The 20,166-nt window shown below is 37.6% G+C and overlaps 1 protein-coding gene across 9 annotated transcripts in view; it reads right to left on the bottom strand.

Moving 5' to 3' along the window:
• Positions 1–20,166, bottom strand: part of fryl (FRY like transcription coactivator) — a 103,536-nt gene that overhangs the window by 50,074 nt on the left and 33,296 nt on the right. For 6 of the 9 annotated variants that reach the window (XM_089118582.1, XM_089118583.1, XM_089118578.1 and 3 more), the window contains 5 exons: positions 6,851–7,065; positions 3,451–3,504; positions 654–793; positions 362–458; positions 139–218 (listed from right to left, as the gene is read on the bottom strand). In XM_089118582.1, coding sequence (XP_088974708.1) covers positions 139–218; positions 362–458; positions 654–793; positions 3,451–3,504; positions 6,851–6,970 — 491 coding nt within the window. In that variant the 5' untranslated portion in view covers positions 6,971–7,065. Of the gene's footprint in view, positions 1–138; positions 219–361; positions 459–653; positions 794–3,450; positions 3,505–6,850; positions 7,066–12,808; positions 13,323–20,166 lie in introns of those variants that run through there. The other 3 variants (XM_089118580.1, XM_089118581.1, XM_089118584.1) reach the window with 1 other exon arrangement.

The following is a 20,166-nucleotide window of genomic DNA, read 5'->3' as shown; positions in this document are numbered from 1 at the left end:
AATGATTTGGTGCAGTATTTGATGCAATGTAACTATAGATAGTTTACTTGTCTGCATCTTGTCATAAATTTTGCATTTGTCCAGAGTACACCTGTAGAATTTGCATAGAAAAGTGTGTGTTTGTGTATGTGCACTCACCCCTCTTTGTGTTTAAAGTGCTTGAATGCCAGGTTAAGGACTTCTTGTACTAAGGCGTCTGGCACAGGATGAAGGGGAATCTATAGAAAATATTTAATCAACATCAATTCTATGATGTAAGGGTCACTGTTTTACTAGCAAGTCTATGCATGTTAATGCCACAACACACCTATCTCTGAATTCAGAGACACCACACCTAAGCAACGAAACACACAAACCTCACCTGTTTCAAAACTTCCACTGAAACTAAACAAAAAATGAAGTCTATGGCTAAGTCCCTTCGCTCCAGAAGGTAGTCTTTATCCCGATGTTGTTCATCTCTAAAGAGAGATAAAAAGAGCAGGATTCAAAAGTTAGAATAACAACTAATTATTAACTCCAAATAAAAACGCACAAGAACATCTGCAGCTGTTTAAGCTCTTCCTGAAGAGAAGATAAAAACAGAGACAGCAGAGAAAAGAGAAACCTAAGATACTGTGTATTTGTTTAAGAAGTTTAATTGCGTGTCTCCCCACCCTTTGGACTTGGTGCTGGAGCGAGGTCTGTACTCATACGACTCGTCTTCTGTCCCGCTCTGTCTTCTGTACCAGTCAAACAACGTCCGCAACAGCGAAGGCAAACAGTGTTCTGCTATGGAGCTCATAGAGCTTATTAACTGTAACATACAAACACAATAATACAGCTTAATAACCCACTATTCATGTGGATTAAAGACTAGCCACAAAATCGGCCAATTTACTAAACGTTAATGTATCTATTAAAGTCGGCATGAAATGCACAATATTTTTTAAAAGTATATTGATCATGTTGTGAATGATTCATCCATGCACGCATTTGTTTTTCCTTGTAATGTTTATTATATCAAAATATCATAATTTAATCTTCCCGTGACTTCTCCCAGGTAATGTTCACCAGACTTTTAGTCCACTTAAACCCAACCCTTTCTTATAAACGACTACAAGCTCACATTCAGAACTGAATCCACTTTACTTGGATGCATGTCACAATAATAATAAATAGAACTAAAATAATAAATGGCTGTGTGGGTATTGTGCATGATCCAGCAGTGCATGTTATTCTAAAGAAAATATTTTACAACCTTTCTCCACCTTCAAAATATGTTATTTGCACCACAAAGTTTGATTGTGAAAGCCATTTTATGCCTTTCAAATGTAAAATGAGTGTATTTGTCTTTAAAAAACTGAAAGCAAAATAGACTGTTAAGGTGATTTGAGAGGAAAATCTAAACTGAGAACAATATACAAATGGGTGAAAAGGAAAGAAAAGGGAAGAGAAGGAAGAGGGATGGCAGCACTTTGGAGTGCAATCAGGTATTGATCTGTCCTATTGTGAGGGCGGGATCGGTGTAGGATGATACGTCCAGTGGTTACTCAACCTTTCACTGCAGTAACCCAGCACCAAGCATCATGAGCGTGCACACACACACACACACACACACAGCTATGGTGTAGTAGAGTAGATGTGTGTGTATGCTGATGAGTGTGTGAGGGATGGTATAGTTCACTGTGGAGTGATTCAGCAGAGCGGATCTCTCTGCAGTCACAACACGTCACTGAATGAACACGCAGTTCCCGAGACTAGGCACAGCCAAATCCAATAGTCAAATCAGTGTATGCGTGCTAGCGATGAGGGAAAAAAGTGCAAAGTGAGTGAAAAAGTGTGCTTATTAATAAAGTGAGATGTTTATAGGTACACTGGGATCTAAAAGTCTGAGACCCCCAAATACAAATTTTCATTGCATTTATCACCATAACAACAATTTGAAATGGTAAAATAAAAAAAATAAATAAAATAATCAACATGAGTTTTAATAATATAGTATATTGTCTCTCTTACTGTAATGACAGCAGCACTCGAATGACAGCAGCACTCGAGCTGCATGAACACCACACAATTGTAGAAAATAGCATTGTATTCATTCAGAAGCAAGTGTGGTGTATATATATATATATATATATATATATATATATATATATGAAGAGTTCAGATGCAAAAGCCTCTAAGTGCCATTTGAAATTTTCTTCTAAAATGATCATTTTTATCAAGCTTGTATATTTAAGTTCAGTAATTTCATTTAAATGGCAGTGAAGATTACCTATTAATTGTCATTTAAGTGAAATTACTGAACATAAATATACAAGCTTGATAAAAATGGTCATTTTAGAAGAAAATTTCAAATGGCATTTAGAGGCTTTTGCATCTGAACTCTTCATATATATATATAACTAAAACTATTAAAAACTGCTTTCATTAATTGAAATAAAGCTGGAATAAAATATAAAAATTAGATACAAAATTTAAAAAAAGTAAATGAAGATTTGAATACAACTAACTAAATAAAACAAGTTGAAGTATTAAAATTACACACACACACACACACACACACACACACATACACATATATATATATATATACACACATTCGGCAAATACCAAATGAAGAACGTGACAAAAATGATAAAATCTGGTGATCATGTTCTCCAGCATGATCTGAAATGATCCAAAGTGCATCTTGGGCTTAAATGGAAGAAAGAACATTTGACCCTCTGTAAAGAGTCACATGCTCACAAATTCACTCATTTCATTAGTGACCTAAATTAGTGCAGAATCTCAAATACATCTTATTCAATTTACGTCATAACGTTTCTTAGTTTCAATTGCTTCAAAGTCCCAGAACTTTGTTTATTTTCAGGTTCAAATTTGATTTTGAATCCCAGACATTTAGACCCCACTGTATATGCTGCCTGTATCAGGTGAGTGTGTGTGTGTGTGAGAGTTTGTGTGCGACAGGATGATGTATGTGGTTAAGGAGAGTTATGTAACTGCTCTCCTGGCCCTCATGGCACTTGGCAGATACACTCCAACACCCTGAACTGAAATATTCACACACACACACACACCAAGCCTGTGCTGATCTACTGCTGCGGATGACACAGCGATTCTGCTCCTGGCAACGTACAGCGAGAACACACACACACACCAAAACTCTGTTCACTCTAAAGTATAGACACACAGACACATATTGCTGTTTTCTGCATACAGAGCACATTCTCACTGGCTCATTCTTTCTCACACACAGGCTAAATGGCACTGACTGGATCCATTGCAGAATGATGTCTCATTTGCTTTGCGTTTTGCTAAACAAAGCACTTTGCTGCAGCTCTGCTGTTCAAAGTTCTGAGCTAATCAGAAATGAGTGATGGGGCGAGAGAAAGAGATAGGACTGAAAAGCCAAGAGGATGAGAGATATATACTACAAAAACTTGAAATAGGACACAAACGGATACTAACCTGATCAAATTGTGCATCTTCTCCTCTTTGCAGCGAGCGGGAAAGGGGCTTCTCCTGAAGAACATAAAGATACATGCAGTGTAAATGTTTAATCTTTAAACTGTTTAACAGGAAAAAGTAGGGATGCACTGATTTTGAAATTGCAAAAAAGTAAAACACTAAAAACTAAAATCAACGAGTGAATTCATGTGACAACATTATGTTGTATATTCATTTTGAGATTTGCTAAAGATTACTTTTAATAGTGTAATTAACTTAATCGTGATTTTAAAGATGAAGTTTAAGTAAGCGTTAGATGACCGCAAAGGTAATCTAAAACATAATTACAGAGCACAAGCTTACACATGCTTTGGACTACTTTATTATTCCCATAACACACGTCTTGTCTCTCTCTAGAACCCGTACTGGCTCTTATCCTCACCAAGGCTGCAATTACTTGATCAAAAATTCAGTAAAACAGTATTTTGCTAAGTTTGTTTGAAATATTCTATTACAATTTAAAATAACTGTTTTCAACATTAATACATTTAAAATGCAATTTATTTCTGTGATGGCAAAGCTGAATTTTCAACATCATTACTCCAGGCTTCAGCGTCACATGATCCTTTTGAAATCTTTGCAATATGCTGATATAGTGCTGAAGAAAAACGTATTATTATTATTATCAATGTTGAACACAGCTGTGCTGCTTAATTATTCTGTGGATTTTTTTTTTTTCAGGATTATTAATGAATATGAAAAAAAATCATATTGACCCCAAACTTTTGGACTGTAGTGTATATACAAACATAAAATATGATCTACTTTCATTTTACCCCATAAAAGTGATTTCACAGTAATTTAGCCATTTTCAGAGCAGAAGTACTACAAAGAGCAGGACAGCATAACAGTTGAGTGAAAGAGTAAAATATTTCCTCAATTGTGGACGCCTTTGTGTTACTAAAGTGAATTAATACACCAATGTGAGCCATTTACATGAGGAATTGTACTAATTTTAAAGGGGACATATCATGAAAATCTGACTTTTTCCGTGTTTAAGTGCTATAATCAGGTCCGCGGTGCATCTACCAACCCAAAAAACGTGAAAAGTGGCAACCCAGTAACTTTGTTTTGGTAAGCCTTTCTTTGCAAGCATGTTAAAAAAATAAACACTCCCCTTCTGATGTAGGAAGGGGATCTTATCATAATATTACCGTCTCTTGCGGCAAACCGAGCTAAAGCGATTTGGTTTTTGCAAGCGCAAACAAGTAATTCCACAACAATTACATAAATGTATCCACCAACCATTCAGAAACATATAGGTGTGTCTAAAAGTTGCAAACTCTTCCTGAGTCTCTCTGTAAGGCCGCACTCCGCTATTTCTGAAATTTGACTGAGATTTGTGTGTTTTTTTATTTTGAGCTAAAACTTCACAGACACATTCTGGGAGCACCATAGATTTATATTATATCTTGTGAAAAGGGGCATAGTATGTCACCCTTAAGACTTGAATTTCAGGCCCTGAGAAAATTAATCTCTCCAGTTCTGTAAAATGACAATGACTGCTGGTTACTCACAGGAAGACACTTATGGCGCTTTTCCACTGCATGGTACGACTCGGCTCGGCACGGCTCGGTTCGCTTTAGCTCGGTTTGCTTTTCCACTGCAGTTAGTACCGCTTCAAAGTGGGTGGGATTATAGTCTGACCGTTATAGTTTATCCGCCCCTCGGCAACCAACGAGAAGAATGACAACGATTCAGCCATTTATTTTTTGGAAGTTTTCTTTCTTTCTTTTTTCTTCAAGCAAGTAGTTTTAAAACAGGTGCTACAGCGGTGGCTGCTAATGGCTATTTAAATCAAGCGGGTTTGATGTCTTGCAAATACAATGACACTGGTAGTGACAATTCTGTCTGACTGACCAATCAGTGGTCTGCTGTGTGTTTACATCACATTTTAGTATCAGTGCGGTATACTTGGAACCTCAACAGAGGTGGTACCATTTAAAGCGAGCCGTACCGTACCATGCAGTGGAAAAGCGCCACAAGTGAGCCATACCGAGCCGTACCATTCCATGCAGTGGAAAAGCACCAAAGCGTGCCGTACTGAACCGAACATTTACATTTGAACCAACACTTTATTTTGAGGGAAGTTAAAAGACAAAGAGCTGTTTTATAAAGCAGCTCCTCTCTGCAGCTGCTAGATGCAGTCATTACCAGTTTAAAGTCTTGCTGAGTAAACTGAGAGAGCTCAATCTACCACTGAGTAAACACACAATGTGAGAGAGCGAACACAGAGAGGAAGCGTTTAAGGACAAGTCTGGAGAGAAACAGTGTGTGTGTGTTTCAGCACAGGGGGCCCTGAGAAGAATCCAACATAACAGCATTCCAAGAATCCAAACCTCTGCTTCTGTTTCTGGGAATATATGAGGACATGTGTGTGTTCTGTTGAGCCACAAGTTTGAAAATGCACAAAACAACCTCTCTTTTTCCACTAAACCAACAGGCTCAAGCTCATGTTCAAACAACTGAATTTTCACTCAATCCCTGAGTAACAAGCAGTGTTGGGGAAGTTACTTTTAGTAGTGTAATGCAAGTAGTGTAACTTGTTACTCGCTACTTCTTTAAAAAAAAGTAATCCCTTACTTTACTTAGTTATCCCACATGGAAAGTAACGTTTTACGTTACTTGTTACTTTTATGTTGCTTGACTTTGGGCAGAACCCAATATCTGTTCCTAAATGTGTGGGCCTACATAAAGTTCTGCTATCCATAATGCCATATGTAATGCCATAACTGCATAATGCATTTATTAAAATGTTTAATATTATGAAGAAATGCCCGTTAATGGATAGGTACATGCATGGGTGGCGCTATGGAGGGGCTAGAAAGAAAGCCCACAAGAAAGACCAAAGCACCCCGTTAGCACAACCAAAAATTATTTCTGGAAGCAATTATATTCTGGCTGTATTCTATGGAAGTCCTGAACCACAATGTGAAGAAAAAATAAATAAAAAAACATATCTCGTTATTTCAACATAATAAGGGGACATTCTAATCTGCATTGAGCTTTTTTACTTTGTAATATTATAATGTCTATACTGTCACCTGATCAATTTAATTGTCACACAAATACCGTTTGTACTCCTTGTTGAATAAAATAATACATTTCTTTAAAAAAAGCTTTACAATTCATTTAAATGCAATACAACTCATTTATATTACCAGAGCTATATTACCAAAGCTGAAAAGTAAGGATTTTATTTTTGCTTGCCTCAATTTTTACTTTCCCTGCTAACATTTTTACTGGGCCCAAACACTAAAACATGATGCATTTTTATTTTTAGTAACGCATTTTAATAATGCCTTGAATATTTTATATTAAATGTTCAGTTTTCTGTAATAAATTTGAGGGCAGTACTAACCAGAGGTTCAGCCATGACCACCTCGATCTTCTTCTCGGCGAGCACAGCGAACTCTGCGAAAAGGCTCTTGATGACAAACTCCCCGGGCTTGAGCTCGGGGTCGATGGTGATGCTGGACATGGTGGCGAGGTGGATGCTACGCTTCTCCCAGCTGGGCGGGGCCGAGGGGGATACTCCTCGCCTACTCACACTGCTGTTGCTTACCGGGACAGAGGCTGTCAGGAAAGAGAGAGAGATATGTAGTGTTACCAAGCATTCTGAATGCATAATTTAGTAGGTTTTCAAGCAAAAATTGGCATTGGCAAATATGAAGAGAAATTGTTTTTTAATGAAAGACAAAGCCGTCATGGTGCACCAAATTTGAGGCCAATACAGATTTTTTGACAGCTTCCCATAAAAAAACAAAAAACAAAAAAAAAGTTAACTATTGCAACCAGGAACCGTTTCACACACATTTTTTCAACCCAGCCGTGAATGCAGAAAGACTGAAAAAAAAAACTGTGCGTGCGTGTGCTTGTCACATGTCAAGCCCGCTCAGGAAATCCCTGCCCTCACTTCCCATGGGTTGCTGGAGAAACCACGATGAGGTGAGAGAAGTCCAAACAATAATAGGAGGATGAATAAAAAAAAAATCACTGTGAAATTTAATGAGTTTTTCAGAGGAGAACACAGGGTCACACCTAGCAACTCCCACATCTCAATAATAAAACACAAACATTCACACACTCAGGGAATGAAAGAGGGACACACGCACATTCGCACAACTCTGTCCCCAGAGCTGTTTGTGTGTTTGTTTGTCTATGTACAAACACTCACTCTTTGTTTCCTCTTTAGCAACACCTCCCCATCCCTATGAAGTCACACTGCCAGCTTTCATTGGCTGGTGGCATAACAGGGTCCTCAGGTCCACATCTGATTGGCCAACGGGCCTCCTGGCAGGCACTCTAACATTGTTTGTACTTTTCCACTCAGTGATGCAGAAAGGATGAGCAAAAGAAGAAGAAGTCTCCCTCTGTTTATCTTTCTCTTCATTCCTTTTGTAGATACGCCAGATAGATAGTTTGTGACACACTGGGCTGTATTGCTGACCCCATAGCACACATTTGTACCTCAGAGTGAGGCAGAGAGTCACATGGAATAGTTTCGCACAGAGGGGTCATTAATGCAGAGTCTGTTTGTTGTTTGCAGGACATTCTGATACTCTGAGCTACATAAGACATGATTACCAGACTGCATGTGAACTCACACAGCTGGGCACTGAGTGCTTTAGCACGAGCAAATACTACCTGAACCACCATTCGGACAAGATTAGTTTCTAAAATGACCTTTGAGTCACACTTTCTGAATGCAGCGTAAGAGCTGCAGAATGACAAGGTTATTTTAACAACAGTAGCAGAAACACAGTGAGCAGAAAAACAGAAACATATGCTAAAACGCAGCAGAAAACAATAATGCAGCAAATACAATTATTTATACCTGTCATACAGATGACTGCGACAATTTAACTAAACCAGGTTTGAGACAAGTTAACGTGAACCTTAGGACACTTTGTATTTTTCCATTTATTTCGCATCATTAATCAGCATATTAAGAGCATTTTGTAATAAACAATGCTAAAATTTGGAAAATGATTTAGAGATAGCAAGGGCTGCCCCAATGGAAATGTATAACTGTTTTAAAAAAGTACTACCTGGACCACCTCCGCTGCGAAGGAAATCCAGAGACCGGACCTCTTGGAACTTTAATTGAATAGAATAACCTTGGTTTATTCAATAAATTAATCATTATGATTGATTTTCGTCTCAACTGATTCTTTAAAGAAGAAAAAGAAGACTCATTAGAAGTATTTTCAGATCATTGAATTTAAATTATATTACAATAATAACATGTAATGTCATTTGTGATAGATTAGGTCTTTAAAAAAAAGCTTGTATTATTTCAGACCAATTAATTTGATATATTTTTATATGGTATTTTTTATTAACAACACAAAATATTTAGTATAATTTAATGCTAATAACTTTTGGAGAGAAAAAAAGACAATTAAAAAGTAAGTATCTGGGAGTTGTATGTCTACAGCAGCACACATTTAGCTAAGCTCCACAGGGAAACTAGCTCCATACAAATATGGCATTAACTCTTTCTCCACCAGTGTTTTTGAAAAAGGTTACCAGCCAGTGCCAGAATTTTTGATCATTTCCACAAAAGTTTATGGCACCCAGAATATTCTGTAGTATGAATATCTGAATATGCAAAATAACAAAAGACAGAACAGATGCTCAGCTTTTAAACAACAACAACAAAAAAAATATTCTAGCTTGCTTCATGCATTCTTTTTTTTATCAACACTTCATATTGTGGGCAAGTTTCATAAAAAAAGGAAACATTTTGAGCAAAAAGCTGAGAAAAACGCCTTTTTGTCAAAGACTACATCCAGATTGGATTCAGAATGATGAACAAAACATAGATGGAGTAAATCGAGTCCATCAACACCCCTAATGGTTTCACAGTCCTAGAACCAATCCAGGGTCAATATGTCATTCAGTAATGTTAGGCAGTTTTGATTTAAAGGGGCACTTGGCAACTATTTCAACTTAATAAAACTGTTTAGAAATCATTTGAATGGTTTAATAACCTGTTCTGGAGAGAATGGTGACTTTCTCTACCTGCTCCCCCCAGCATCCCCAGGCGGAAAACCAACCAACATCGGGACTAACGTCCCGGTAAGTTGGAAATAGAAGTCTTGTGAGAAGCGAGAACGAGTGAGATCAAGCGAGAAACACGAAGTGCTTTGTGGCAATTCGACATAATTCTATGATAACACAGTGTATGATGTATTACCCACTCGGTAGACATAGCTCCACATGATAAAGTTGGCCGGCTCCGATAATAACAAATGCACATAAGCAGCGGTAGAAAGCAGGAGGAAAACACCAGTGACAACGGCAATACCGACAATAACAGCAAGCCTAATGGCAGGGAAAGAGTTAATTGAGTAAATGAGATACAAACACAGTCACACACACAGGCATGAATATGATTTTCAGGAGAGTCATGTGGATGCTGTCCGTCTAAGAGAGAGTACGACGATCACACACACACACAGAGATCAAATAACCTGAATGACATCATCATCTGCATTATACTCAGCTAGTCAAAGCCCAGCATAGACAGAAGCTATCACTGGTTTCACTCACTCACTGCAGTGAGTGACCGTGTGCTTGATGCAGTTCAGGTATCAAAGACTGGGCTCGGGAATGAAAAGCTGAATAAAAGTAACTGCATTGAAGTAACTGCACGCCACATACACAAGTCAAGCCAAGTCACCTTAATTTATATAGCGCCTTTTACAAAAAAACATGAAAAGCAGCACTGAATTGTCAAAACACCATTCAAACTGCTTGCTGCGGATTCAAAAATTACAAAAAAAACCCAAAATGTTTATGACGAATGAAAGTTTCTGAGGCAGTGTGCAAGCGTGATTGACATAACGTGAGGTCGTATTTATTTTTTAACATGCAAGAATTTCGGACTCAGTGTGCAAGGGCCTTTACAGTGATGATAGAAAATGAATGCAGCAAAAAATTGTTTTGGCTGTACATCAGGTCTAGATTCATAGTCATTGTCCAGTTCAAGTACATTTTTGATTGATTAATTTCCGTTAAATTCAAGTAGTTAGCTATAAACATCTAAATTAACTTAACTCAACATGCTTTACAGTCAGCAAAACTCTCCCGACATTTATAATACAATTGTAGGTTTTCATCTGCTATTAAACTATGTGTTATGATTCAGAGCAGTTAGATATAAACATGTAAATCTCCACCATTACTATGATTGAACACCGAAAATCCAAATCATGACTATGGGTTCTGACTAGTGCTGTCAAACGATTAAAATATTTAAATCACGATTACTCACATCAACCACCTCGATCAACATGGAAAAATGGATCGGCTTGCTTTGTGCAAATGTTTTTTTTTTGTTTTCTTTTTTTTATTGAAAACAAAATTAGCATATACAGTGTTGAATTTAACACTAACATTCTTGGAGCAAATAATCTCTCAAAGTAACACTGTCCATCAATAAAAGGGTGAAAGAATCATCATCAAGTGGTGTTTCAGACAGGATGTGCTGCGATGATGATAGCTCAGTTCACAACGACAAAACACACAGATTACTTTGGTCTTGTCAATGGGACCATTTGGCAAATTTTTACAATTTTGGCAAAGTAAATCTTCCATTCAGAATCTTATTGGCATCCATTTCAGCGTCTCGTGCTCATCACCCACTTAAAACTTAACGTTAACTATCTGGCCAGCTCGCAAGCCTAAAGTGTGTGCGGCGTCGTTCCTGTTGTTTTGTTTCCAACAAAACTACAAAGCTTGCTAGGCCACATTCCATATACAAAAATGCAGCGGTTTTAACTAAAACTTTCCCCTATTTTCTCCAAGGTGGGCTTCCACCTGCTTCATGCATGGTGGAGCGTAAAGGAGCTGTAGTTGTGTTTTTGAAAAAGGGATAGATTAATCTGCTATGGGTCTAATAGTGTCGACAGTATTTTTATAGTGTCTCAACATGCCCAGATTCCACCAATCGAGTCTATCTTCAGACCTACATACATCTATCTACATCACCTGCAGTTTACTCTGCTTAGTAACTCTTATTTGAGACATAAAGTTATATCTTTGACCTGACTTCTAACCAGAGATGGGCAGTGGGAAGATTGGAAGAATCTACTGTTGCCAGCTTTTGAAACTAGGTCTCGCTCCTCATTGTTTGAGCAGAGAGGCCCAATGCACAGGAATTGGCACCAACACACAAGACTAGAGAGAGAGGAGGGCGCGAAAGCGAGAGAGACTTACTGCATGCCAATCCAAGTGACATTTCTCCAACAGTGCTCGACGTCACTAGCTGTTGATCTACTTAACCCTAGTCAACAGTGACCAACAGAATCCAAAAAGGATCTGTGTGAAATGCAAAATGGAAAACTGCATGTTCATAACAGATGCAAAGTGGGGAAACAACTGCTAACAATAAAAATAAATAAATAAATAAATAAATCATACCTCATTGATAACTGTTTGTTCACCTAATTTAAATTTAGCAACAAAAACTCACAATAATCTGATCTCCCAATAATTCAATCTTATGAATTTCCAGACGTGTACTTAAAATGTAGTTCTAATCATCTAATATTCTCATAATATAAACTCATGTACATATCAAATCAATAGGTCCAGAACTATTTAAAGTACTAAAAAACGAGTATATTCCTAAGAAATACATTAGGTGCCTACATATGCATGTGTGTGTGTGTCTATATCAGTATACGTGTACGATTACTGTAGTATTGCTCTTTTTCTCCACTGGGATTGCTAATGTTTCCTTTCATTGATCGGACTCTTTACTGGCTCTTCCATCATTATCCTACACAACACTTCCTACGCTGTCAGGCCGTCATCATGTGAAACCCAAGACCTTCAAAGAGGACATCAGACGAGGGGAAGACAGAGAACAATGTGAAGATCTTAGCGAGGAGACAATGACAGAGCCACATTGCTTAACTCGAGAGTCAGCAGTCGCACACACACAATTGGGCACTTTGGACTCAAGAGAGAATGTGAATGATGTTTGAACACATCAAATGTTACAACTCAAGCTACGGGTTGAAAAAGGTCAAAACATATCACTGACCCTGTAAAACGTTTGTTTTAACTATCCTTTAAGTCAACTAGTTCTTTAGTCATGCAACTCATAGGCAAAACCTAATTTCAGGTACTAGCAACATTCACCAACATCGATCCATATTAATCTGCATCTATGCAGAGAGGAGGGTGTGTATGCGGGCCTGTCGCAGCCAGCACTTTTTAGGAACATCGTGCACTATCCTGGACTATATACGCAAAAGCATTATAGGACATTTTATCATCATAAAGCACACAGTGTCTTACTCACAGTTCCCACTCCAGGACTTGAGCAGAGATTTGATGCTGATCTCAAAGAACACAGAATCCTGCAGACTCAGCATGACGCCACGAGAGGACTGTGGGTAAAAAGAAGGCACTGGTATCTCCGGCCAGTCCCGCTGGCTCTGCGCTCCTAATGTCCGTCGCACTCACCCACGCATCCCGTCTCACTTGCAGGTAGGCAAAGTTTCAGCCTCTGCCTGGGCTTGTAAAGAAGCGCATGCTGCTGAACGCGCACCGAGACACGTGTGTGCGTACACACACACTCAGATCAGCTGTGGGGCTCTGAGAGGCCCATAAGGATCCAGCAGAGTGGAAGCACTTCACTAAGATGAACTGCGACAAGAAAATCAACAAAAACAAGACTAAGTCGTGTTCTCAGACGGCATGCGGTAGTATCATCTGCTCGGTCCAGTCTGAAACGCAGCACTGGGAAACTTTGTTCCGGGAATGTGTGAGTGAAAGTGAGTGTCTAAGTGAAAGAGGGAATAGTGAGGATGGCCTCCCAGCAGAGAGTAGCAACGCTCTCTCGTTTGCGTAACTCTTCCTGTCAGTGCTGGGTCCTAGAGCCCAGCGGATAAACAGCCGCTCTCATTCACTCAGTATGTTTTAACAGTACTGGCGCTCGCTCTCTCTCTCTGTCTCCCTCCCTCTGTTATTCTCTCGCACTGTGAAGAGAGCGTTTGTTTCAATGGTAGAATAGAAGGAGGGGAGGGTGATGTCATCAGCACGCTGCTAGCCCGCTCTGGCTCCACTCCAGAGCTTCAAATACATGTCATTACGACTACCGCCTTGCTCTTTCTAAATCTCTCCTCTCTTTCTCCATCCTTTTCCTCGGAGGTTTGTGAAAAAGCACACTTCCTGTTTGTCATCACCAACTGCAGTAAAGTGAGAGAGGGAGGACAAAGAGAGAGAGAGACTGGAATCTAGAGGTGGTGTGTGAGACAGAGGTGATGTAAGTATCATTGACTCAAACACTATGGCTGAAAAGCAGTATATGGACGGAAACAAGGCACAGTCAATGTCTGCTAACAATCCTTCAACCCACCATCAATTAACATTTTTGTTTGGCAATCTCTACATCTTACTTTACTTTGTTTTAGATAAAGACATGGTGTTATGGTGCCTGGAAGCCGAATTTCAATAATGACATATTCGCCGATACTGGTTAAGTAAAAATATTGCTCTTTTTTAACAAGCATGTTTTTTTATTGATTTGTTTATTTAGGTTGCCCACTAAAGCTAAGCAGGGTCGAGCCTGGTCAGTATCTTGATGGAGAGACCTGGGAAAACTAGTCTGCTGCAGGAAGAGGCGTTAGAGAGGCCAGCAGAGGGTGCTCACCCTGTGGTATGTCTTGGTCCCAAAACCCCAGTATATTGATGGGGATTGGGGACACTATCCTGTCACAAAGCAGCATGCTTCTGATTAGACATTAGACGTTCATCACTTTCAAACCATCAAGCTTCTATTTTGGTAGAATATTGGAAAAATGCTGTAAACTTCTGTCCACAAAAATGTTGGAAATTGTGCAAATGTGAACCCAACATACATTGCATTCCCAAATGCAAGTTAAACTCACGTCACATCGCTTGCAGAGATGCAGAGTTCATGAGAAACGGCATTTAATTTTGATAATTATGATTTGATACGACATAACTATTTTGGTTTACGTCAATTAATTGTCCAGCCCCATTTGTTCCTTTTAATGTTAAATTTGGTTGAATTAATTATTAGCCTTTTCAACAAATCCCATGCAGTTCCCTCAAGAGCCCCTGTTATGGAAACCATGCTTAAAGGCCCTGTAAAGGCAATTAAAAAAACGTCTAAACACATTATAAATGTTAGAAATACGAAAAAATGATCATATCAAGAAGAAGTGGATTCATTTTATGAAGAACCACCTTGGTGGAGAGCTGAGGATCACCACCAACAGCCACCTCTGTAGTGATCATTTTACACAGAATAGTTTTATAAACTTTCGTTGGAGTCAACTGGGATTCACCAATAATCCGCTGTTACTGGCGAATGGGGCCGAACCGACCCCAGCATTTGAGAGTAGAGAAAACTGATCATTTGTTCAAGATTTTGATAGCTTATTTTATTTACTTGGCAGCTTTTTTCAAAACATTTTTCTGTGGTGTGACAAACTTAATTTTCACAGGGACTTTAAGGAGGTTCCTTTATTCACAAAAAGACTGGGCACTTTTGCTATAATTTTCAGACACACACACACACACACACACTCCAAAAAGGAAACTGCTTGTCTAAAAATACAGTAATTTTCCCCCAATTTAAAAAGTATACGTATTACGCAGGCGGGTAAATGTTTGGAAAAATCGTACCACTGCAATTTACATTGACGCACTGACATCCACACACACAGCTGGAGTGAGTGATGCCTGACCTATGAGGTAACCGATGCCCTGCTTGCAGAAGAGGGTGCGGCAGTCCGGGTCTATTAATTGAAGAATGACAGAGCAGCGCTGAGAGATCAGAAACACAGAGCTGACTCGCACCCTGATAGAATAAGCAAGTCATACCTTCACAAAGAAACATCTTGCATTAAAAAACAAAAACAAAAAAACTTGTGTGTCTTGTTTTTGCACTGCTTACCTAAGCTGTGCGATATACTAAATTCTCACAATATACTCACATTGACTTTAGTGCCAACATAAAATTACGCAAAACAGTAATATATAGCAATGCTTTCCATGAGTTGTTTATCAGGCCATTTTGTTCGAATTTAAATTAGATTATATTTTCAGGACTCATGAGTAAGTGTGTTAAGATTTTTACTAGCATTTAAAAATATAAAAATTAAAAATTACTACAACCTCCAAAATACCACCATCTTCCGCTTAAACAACTTCAGGGAAACCCAATTCACATTAGTTTGTTTCGTTGTTTTTTGTTTTTTTTTTTAATGAGAACTTCACATAACTAATGAATCAATGCAAAACTCTGATTCAAAAATTACTTTGAATCACCTTAAATTGTCTCCATGTGTCAATTTCTCATTCATTTTTCATACTATTGTTCAAATGTTTAAGTGCAAAATAAACATAATAACACTGTTTATTGTTATATTAGAGAATATAAAATGAAAATAAGTGAAGCATCTATCCTCCAACAACATGGAACCAGGTTAGTTAAACTAACAAGTATTGTTTTAGCTAGCGAACAAGCTAAAACTATAATAAATCATTTTTATGAATCGAAATAAAGCTGACATAAAAAAATATAACAGATGAAAAAGTGAAAGTTTAAGTTAAAGTAAAATAATATAAAATAAAAGCTAAATAGAAATATAAAAAAACAGAAACTAAAAATGTCAAATGCACATTACAAAATGACTAAAATTTAAACAAATATTAAAATGAAAAAACGTAAAAATGAAAGCTAACATAAATAAAAAAAAATACCATAATAGAATATAAATATTAAATAATGCTAAAATACCACTGCAGTAAACATGAATCTACTTTGCTGTTGTTGAAATATTGAGATATACATCAAATATATAGTAATAAAATATATATTTTAGTTATATATCACTCAATTCCATAGCAACAATCTACAGTCTAGAAAGGCAGAAATCCACATGAAGCATTTAGGGGATATTTCAAACCTATGAAAAAAATATTAAATAATGCATATATTACATGGATCTTTTTTTTTCCGAATAGCAAATTAGATCCATTCAAGAATGGTTCAATGAAGAATAAGGTAATCTATAAACAGAAACTCTGCAACCGGAATTTCCCAGAACCACTTCTATGATGTGCCATACAGGACGACAGTGAAAAAAATAAACGGCATGAAAACAGGCTGAAATTGATCCCAGATATGAAAAAAAGACAACACGACCCCATTATGATACAGCTGCACTGAACTGTGTTTTTAACATCACAATGTGTAAAGGTAATGTAGGGTAGTTAGTTGGCGATACCCAGTAAAAAAAAAAAAAATCTTCATCTCCAAAGCCCCATCATCTCTGATCACAAAAGACTTTAGTGGATGACATCATCTGACCAGAGGCCTGAGACCAGATTAAAGAGTGCACACAAACAGATTCCACTGATACCATCACTCACAATCTCTCTTTCTCTCCCTCCCCCCATCTCTCTGTCCGTCTCCTTCACCCGCTCTTTCCATCACTTGACTGGCAGCATTGTAAACAAACATTGGGTACAAAAAGCTGTATTGTGACTGTAGCGCAGGGTTTCCACTTTCACACAAACATAAACATACGCACATGCACAAATAAACACATTTTATGCAGTTACGCTCATGGATTCACTGATCAGAACTGCTCCAATATGCTGGCTGAATGAGTAAAAGATTTCATATAATTATTAAGTAAGCTAAATTTTTATTCTGCTGTGCTGTTAGTCAGGAAAAACAGACCAAAAATAAAAACTTCATGTGAAAATGACCTCACTTTCAATCCCATGCACTGATCTGAGAACAGGAGAACAATGGCAGAACACGGCAAAGCAACAAGAATTATCCATGGCATTTAAGAAATTCTAATACAATCTGTTTTTGTCCTTCTGCACTAACAAAGCAGTGCATCTCTTCTTTACTTTTGTGTAAGCCAGGTTTGCAAACTGGCTGTTCCCGCATGCACCACCACACCCAGTAAAATAAGTCAGTCCAGAATCACATGATGGCCAAAGACTGCCATTTCTCTCTCAAACAAACACACAGTTTAGGGTAAACAGTAGGATCCTGCTCAACACAGCAGGAATCTATTGTCAACACAGGGTGCGACTCATACCAAGTACTTTAATATACAGGAAAAGCATGCAGAACTCTTCTGATCAAGATCATAAATATGTCAATTCAAACCAAACCCTAGACATACAGTAACTAAACCAGATTTTAATCCAAATCTGGTTCTAATTCAGATCAGAAACACGTTCAAACCTTATATTTACAAAAGCTGAAGCTGAAGCAGATTCTGATCCAGATTAGGAAGACAAATTCAAACCTCATCCCAGGTTTACCTAAACTAAACCAGATTCTGATCTAGATCCGAAATATACAAAACCCCATTATAGTTGAACAGTAACTAAAACCAAATGCATTTAATGATTTTAAAATGTAATCAAATGAAAATAACCATTAATTTACAAAATATAGATTTTTTTTTGTCTAATATAACACTGCACAACATAACAATACATTTAAAACGTGGATGAAAAATGATCTTGGTTGCATGATTTTCCTTAGAAATAATAATATTAATATACTGTATAATTATACAGTAGTGTAATTCCTGTAATAATTTCTTGAAGTTAAACCAAACTTTTATTTTGACGGTTTGTCATGAAAAACTTTAAGTTTCACATTTATGCATTTGGCAGATGCTTTTATCCAAAGTGACTTATATTGCATTTCAAAGTACACATTTGAGCATCACGTGTGCAAGTTTGTGTATCAGACGAAAACAGTGCCGCACACAGAAATCTCTTATTACAGGCTATTACTGCGTTTATTTCTGTTGTGTGATAGGCAGTTAGATTAATCCATTTAGAGAAAAAAAATTATTATGACATATATTTAATATATTTTAGCGCAATCTCGATATGATATCGTTTATCGCCCAGCCCTAATTTGAAGTGTCAAGTTACTTTCAAAAGGTGATTAGCTGTTTTGATCATTACCGTAGACATCAGTTAGAATCTAAACTGCAAACTTTTATCCCAGTACTTCTATGATAATTTGAATGTATGTAACACACATCACCATAGTATATATACTTATACATAACAGCTCTCTCTGTGGCAGCACAAACGCAGTGGTGAGATTCGACAACGTTGAATGCAGAATCAGAATCATCGTCATTAAGGAATAAGATCACAATCAATCTTTTTATGATTCAGATCAGAAACTCATCACTTGAAACCCAATCTCAGACTTACAGGATCTAAACCAGATTCTGCTCCAGATCCGCAAAATTCATCATTTAAATCTAACGCAGAATGGGAAGACAAAACAGGCACTCTGTTCAGAGATTGACTGCTGAAGTTTCAGGAGAACACAGACAGTAAGTGCTTTTGGATAGTGAGCAGGGCATACTCTGACAGATAGACAGTCTGTGAAGGCCCTTCAATCCCATGAGGCCACAGTGAGAGTGCATTTCCTGTACTGTGAATTATAGCAACCCAGCATAGGGAAAAGGAAAGCCAAACATGGTGGAGAGAGGGTGAGTGATAGAGGGAAAAAAAGAAGAAAGGGGAAAAAAAGACTGATCAATACAATCAGTCATTCAATCTGAGGTTATTCAATTTTCTGGAGATTTTAGTGGACAGTGCAAGGCAGCCTCCCTTATGTAAAACGGCATGTCCCATGATGCAAAGTGCAGACAACAAAGAAAAGACAGCTGTGCAGAAAAAGCTACAGCACAAACTTGAAACTACCGCATTCTTATTGTCTGAGACATTTCCTTGTAAAAGATCTTAACAAGTTTATGTCAAGTTACTAGGTGAAATGAATCCAGTGGCAAACAGTACAATTCCTGTAAGGAACAATCCAAGGTTCAGATGTTTAAAATGATCTTGTGTAATTAAATGTGTATGAATTATAAGGTGTTATTCTGAGTAATTTACTATATTTTTATATAGTAAATATAAATTTGATAGACACCAAATTTAAATATGGTGTTTTGAAACCAGGGAAAATTGCAAGTTAGCGTACAACTGCTACTATGGAAGAAAACAAAAAGTTTTAAATGATTAAAAACCTTGTTGTCAAATTTAACATTGTGGCTTTATGTTCAGTCAGACATTTGCGTCGTTGTGTCGTTATATTATTAAAATTTTCCAAAAATCAAGCTCAAATGGAGTTACGTGGTTTTTCACCAGCAAATGTCGGAGATTTGCTATGTCCATCATTAGAATGGATGGCATTAAGTGCATCACATTAATTTATCATCAACTTACAGGTTACAAACGTTATTGTAGCTATGTGGGCGCTCCGCTTTCAAACCTGCAGCCACACCAGCCATGTAAAAGAGACAGGCGTCTATTTGGGACTCGGCTATTATTTGTATTTTTACAGTATTATATATTAAGACTCTTGATCCTCACCTGACTATGGCTTTGTAAACTTTATCCATTGATGTGGTTTATAATGGACTGCGATACAGTGACAATGTTACACACTCTTGGCTTACTCTGGCTATTCTATGCTGTCTGACGACGATATGTTTGTCCCGTTTTAGCCACTGTAGCTTCGGGTGAGCAGTGGGCTGAGTACCTTAGTTCAACTCGCAAAATGAACCGCTAGATGTCGCTAAAAAATACACACTGCACCTTAAAAATAATTACACATTTAAAAAA

Source organism: Pimephales promelas, chromosome 13, assembly GCF_988280905.1.
Source record: "Pimephales promelas chromosome 13, fPimPro1.hap1.1, whole genome shotgun sequence".
NCBI lineage: Eukaryota > Metazoa > Chordata > Actinopteri > Cypriniformes > Leuciscidae > Pimephales > Pimephales promelas.
This window is presented reverse-complemented; position numbering and strand designations above follow the sequence as displayed.